At 56.2% G+C, this 4,346-nt stretch overlaps 2 protein-coding genes across 4 annotated transcripts; one reads left to right on the top strand and one right to left on the bottom strand.

The window, feature by feature from the left end:
• Nucleotides 1-244: 244 nt before the first annotated feature.
• LOC135093971 (cuticle protein 21-like) lies at nucleotides 245-2,852 on the bottom strand. Of its 2 annotated transcripts, none has more exons than XM_063993652.1 (2): nucleotides 2,806-2,852; nucleotides 245-721 (listed from the first exon to the last, which is right to left on the bottom strand). In XM_063993652.1, the coding sequence occupies exon 2, from the start codon at nucleotides 710-712 to the stop codon at nucleotides 341-343; it is 372 nt and encodes a 123-aa protein (XP_063849722.1). In that variant the 5' UTR covers nucleotides 713-721; nucleotides 2,806-2,852; the 3' UTR covers nucleotides 245-340. The 2 variants fall into 2 exon arrangements, with proteins under 2 accessions (XP_063849722.1, XP_063849721.1); XM_063993651.1 differs by lacking the exon at nucleotides 2,806-2,852 and adding an exon at nucleotides 824-1,392.
• Nucleotides 828-3,891, top strand: LOC135093972 (cuticle protein 19.8-like). Of its 2 annotated transcripts, none has more exons than XM_063993654.1 (2): nucleotides 828-874; nucleotides 2,959-3,891. In XM_063993654.1, exon 2 carries the CDS (start codon nucleotides 2,968-2,970, stop codon nucleotides 3,313-3,315), a length of 348 nt encoding a protein of 115 aa, XP_063849724.1. In that variant the 5' UTR covers nucleotides 828-874; nucleotides 2,959-2,967; the 3' UTR covers nucleotides 3,316-3,891. The 2 variants fall into 2 exon arrangements, with proteins under 2 accessions (XP_063849724.1, XP_063849723.1); XM_063993653.1 differs by lacking the exon at nucleotides 828-874 and adding an exon at nucleotides 2,700-2,856.
• Nucleotides 3,892-4,346: the final 455 nt, after the last annotated feature.

The raw sequence follows: 4,346 nt of genomic DNA on the forward strand, positions 1-4,346 counted from the left end.
AGGTTGCCGGAGTGATTCCAGCGACCTTGTGTGTCAAGGAAACTCTGAGACCCGTGTGACATGTTTAGCTGTGCCTCGCGAGCTGCACTCACGCCCTGGTGTGTACTATTTGTGTGGTGCGGCTTGGGTGTCCCTTTGTTGGTGTGTGCCACAGTGTGGGTGGTGACTGTGTCGGTGCCCAGCCCCGGGTTGGCGGGCTTCCCGGGGCCAGGGTCATGCAGGGTCAAGGAAGGGATACAGGGTGTGGGGTCGTGCCTTTATTAACAAGTAGCAGCAAGTGCTTGAGTACACTCAATAAATAGCAGATCAGAAGGGACGGCGTGGCTAGCGGCGGGGTGATCTAGGCGTAGGGGGCAGGGGGGCCGTAGGCAGGAGGAGCGGGGGGCCCATAGGCGGGCGGGGCGGGGTGGGCGGGGTAGGTGGCCTCGCCCTCGTAGGTGACGTCGGCCACGTAGCCGCCCTCGTGGTCCGCTGTGAAGGACACCTTCTGCACGCGGCCGTCGGGCAGCGCCACGTAGTACGACCCGCTGGTCACGTGTCCGTCGCTGCTCTCTTCTTGGCCGAAGTCGTTGCCGGTGTAGTCGTCCTTGACGGCGTAGGCGAAGTCGTAGGGCATCCCGGGCTCCTTGTAGTGTGGGGGCGGTGGGCCGTACTTGGGTGGGCTGTCGGGGCGCGGCGCGGCGGCGGCGAGGACGACGGCGGCGGCGGCCATGATCACAACCTGCAACACAACACTGCTGTTACCGAGTTACGGCGGCGACGGCGGCGCTGCAGCAGGATGGGCGAGGCGACGGCAGCAGCTTCAGCAGCAGCGGCAGCTTACCTGGAAGGTCTTCATGGTGGAGGAGGTGGAGATGGTGGAGGACTGGCGTGTGTTGTGGCGGAGACAAGCGGCGTGCGCCTTTATATACAGCGGGCGGGCGTTACGTCACGCGGCGCGGCGCGGCGTGGCACCTCTCGTGGCCCTCTGCGGCTCTCCTGCTCCGGGGAAGGAAAATTATCGCCTGTACTTTGTGCTTCCAGGAGGCGATTCCTTTCACCTTGAGGTGCTGCGCTGTGTTGTGGCGGTGGTCGGGGAGCAAGGAAGGCCGTGCGAACTCCACCACCGCCCACGCCCATTCACACTCCCAAGGATGTGCCACAGTCTTCACCAACAACAGATTAACACGCGGGTACAGCGCCGCGATGCCAGGAAGTGGTGTGCCGCACACATCCTAGGGACAGTGGTGGTGCCTCTATGTAACTCGTGCATGTCATTGTCCTGCCCCGCGCGCCGAGCAACACCCGGGGACGTTGTGGTCGTCGCTTCGTTTTCTGAAACACTCTGCTTTCTCGCAATGACTATTTTTCAAGGCCACTGAGATGGATAGCCGGCTTTTCATGAGTGTTTAGCTTGTTCATATTATAGCAATCTTGTTGATGTCACTAGAACCATAAAAATACTCTTAAAAGCCCGTGTCAGCCCACAAAAGCCAGTCTTAGAGAAAAGGACGCAGCAAGATTGTGCAGCACACAAACACGACAACTTCAACTAGAACCTTCTGAAAGTAGTGGAGGTGCGGCCCAGAATACGGCCCTTAAGCATCCAGCAGATGACAGGTACTTGGACACTGCCGCCACTCTATGGGCGCCGCAACACCATCGTGTACTCCCTTGTTGCACTATCTTGTCCCTGAACGAAACCCTTGAGTGCCTTGCAGTCGCTGGTGTGCAGGCAGACCAGCTGCAGCACACGCCTGGCTGCCTTGCGTCACTGACGTAGCTGCTGCCCCGCCACATCTGCCGTGCTTCGCTATACAAAGGGAGGCTATTTTTCCACGTAAGAGGGGCACCAGCAGAGGCTTGCAAAAACTGTTTTCGCCTTTTTCTTAAAAAAAAAAAAAGTTAGAAATATTACCACCTTCTGTTGTATAGAACCAAATTTTTCGTTGATTTATTTACAATCCAAATATTTTTCTCTTTTTTGTACAAAAATTAATTAGTTTGGCTCTTTGTTGCGTCAACCATTCGTAAAGGGAAAAAAAAAATCACCTTTGTCGTTTAAAAACAAATATTTTCTCCGTTATACAACAACTAAATAACGTCGCCTCACTGGGCCGTCCAGGAGGAAGCGGCAGGACGCCTCTTGAAGGTGAATTACAGAGAGATACTGCAGACGGTTGGCTCTTTCCATTGCAGTGCGATGCCCAGGAAGTGAAGGGTAGGCTGAGGGGCGCCCTGCCGCGGTGCAGTGCCAGTGGGGCAGAACGCAGAGACTGTGGTGGCGATCAGCAGTACCCGCCCCGCGCGGTATCCGTGCTATTCATAGACACAGACCATTCTGAGAAAAAAAAAAAAAACTTGTTCATAGACATGGACTTTTCATAGCCACGGACTGTTCATGGACACCCTTGGACAGACTGTTACTTAGGTTAGGTTAGGTTTATTACAGATTATGTAGAAATATATTGAAGTTATTTCTGCAACCATGAACACCTAAAAAAAAAAAAGTGAACATGTGTCTATGAATGTGTCATGTGTCTATGAAACTCTGTCTATGACTGGCCTCTTTTGTTTGCCTGCGATTGGTCTGACATTCCTCCCACACACCCACATGACAGGTGTGTGCCTGCCCGCCACGCCCGTGCCGTGGTCAGCGGGCTCCGCCATCCTCAGGCAAAACAATCATTTCATAAAAGCAAAACGGAGACTCCACTTCTTCCCCGGAGCAGGAGAGCCGCAGAGGGCCACGAGAGGCGCCGCGCCGCGTGACGTAACGCCCGCCCGCTGTATATAAAGGCGCACGCCGCTTGTCTCCGCCACAACACACGCCAGTCCTCCACCATCTCCACCTCCTCCACCATGAAGACCTTCCAGGTAAGCTGCCGCTGCTGCTGAAGCTGCAGCCGTCGCCTCGCCCATCCTGCTGCAGCGCCGCCGTCGCCGCCGTAACTCGGTAACAGCAGTGTTGTGTTGCAGGTTGTGATCATGGCCGCCGCCGCCGTCGTCCTCGCCGCCGCCGCGCCGCGCCCCGACAGCCCACCCAAGTACGGCCCACCGCCCCCACACTACAAGGAGCCCGGGATGCCCTACGACTTCGCCTACGCCGTCAAGGACGACTACACCGGCAACGACTTCGGCCAAGAAGAGAGCAGCGACGGACACGTGACCAGCGGGTCGTACTACGTGGCGCTGCCCGACGGCCGCGTGCAGAAGGTGTCCTTCACAGCGGACCACGAGGGCGGCTACGTGGCCGACGTCACCTACGAGGGCGAGGCCACCTACCCCGCCCACCCCGCCCCGCCCGCCTATGGGCCCCCTGCCCCCTACGCCTAGATCTCTCCGCCGCCCCCTGGCCAGTAACTTATTGACCCCGCCTCCCGCGAGGCGCCGCACTTGTAAATAAAGGCATCGCTGCAGTCCGCCATTTCTTCCCTCCTCCCTACACACGCCTTTTTGCCTGCAAGGCGGCAAGGCACGCCACCAGTGTGACAGGAACGACAACTCGGTGGCACCCTGCATGTGTCTACCCAACACACCTCTCCTTTCTTCCCCCACACCTCGGCCAGCCAGAGAACAGCAGGGCAGGCCGCACGCAGCACAGCACACGCTGGAGGCAAGGCCACCACGGGAGTACATCTGGTGAGTGTAACACGACCTGGGGCCACCGCGTGTCACCACCTCTGCTTCACCCTGACACCCCTGCCACCTGACGGGCACACAGGCGGCGCCCACACACCCACACAGGGAATGCATGACACCAACACAACACCACCATCACACCACCACACCTCCCATTCACTGCGCCATCACGCGAGATAACATAACGAAGCACAAGGAAACACAAAGGAAGATCAAACAGCAGCATACCTGTTGGCTCTTACGATGTTTTTCGTGATCAGATACATTTAACTTAAAGTAAGAGACGATAGATAGCACGAGTGAAGGCGTGAGAGATATGATGATGATGATGATGATGATGATGATAATGATGATGATGAGGAGGAGGAGGAGGAGGAGGAAAAGATGCGATGTATGCAGAGTGGGTGATAACTGGTTCAGTCCAAGAAGTAAACACAAGAAAAGCAAAGATGGTAATAAAGTCATAACAAACACTGTAATTACCAGGTGGTACAAACGACAACGACAACAAAACAACAACAGCAACACTAATTCTATCAACAACAACAACAACAACAACAACAACAACAACAACAACAACAAGGCAGGTACCACTCCCTCCCGCCGTGCCATCCCAGGGTGCCGTCGCTGCGGTCCTTGACACAGTGTAAGCGCGAGAAAGACGAGTCAGCTTCACCTTCCCATGAACCGAACTCTGAAACACTTAGCGCCGCATCTCCACTGCC

Source organism: Scylla paramamosain, chromosome 44, assembly GCF_035594125.1.
Source record: "Scylla paramamosain isolate STU-SP2022 chromosome 44, ASM3559412v1, whole genome shotgun sequence".
NCBI lineage: Eukaryota > Metazoa > Arthropoda > Malacostraca > Decapoda > Portunidae > Scylla > Scylla paramamosain.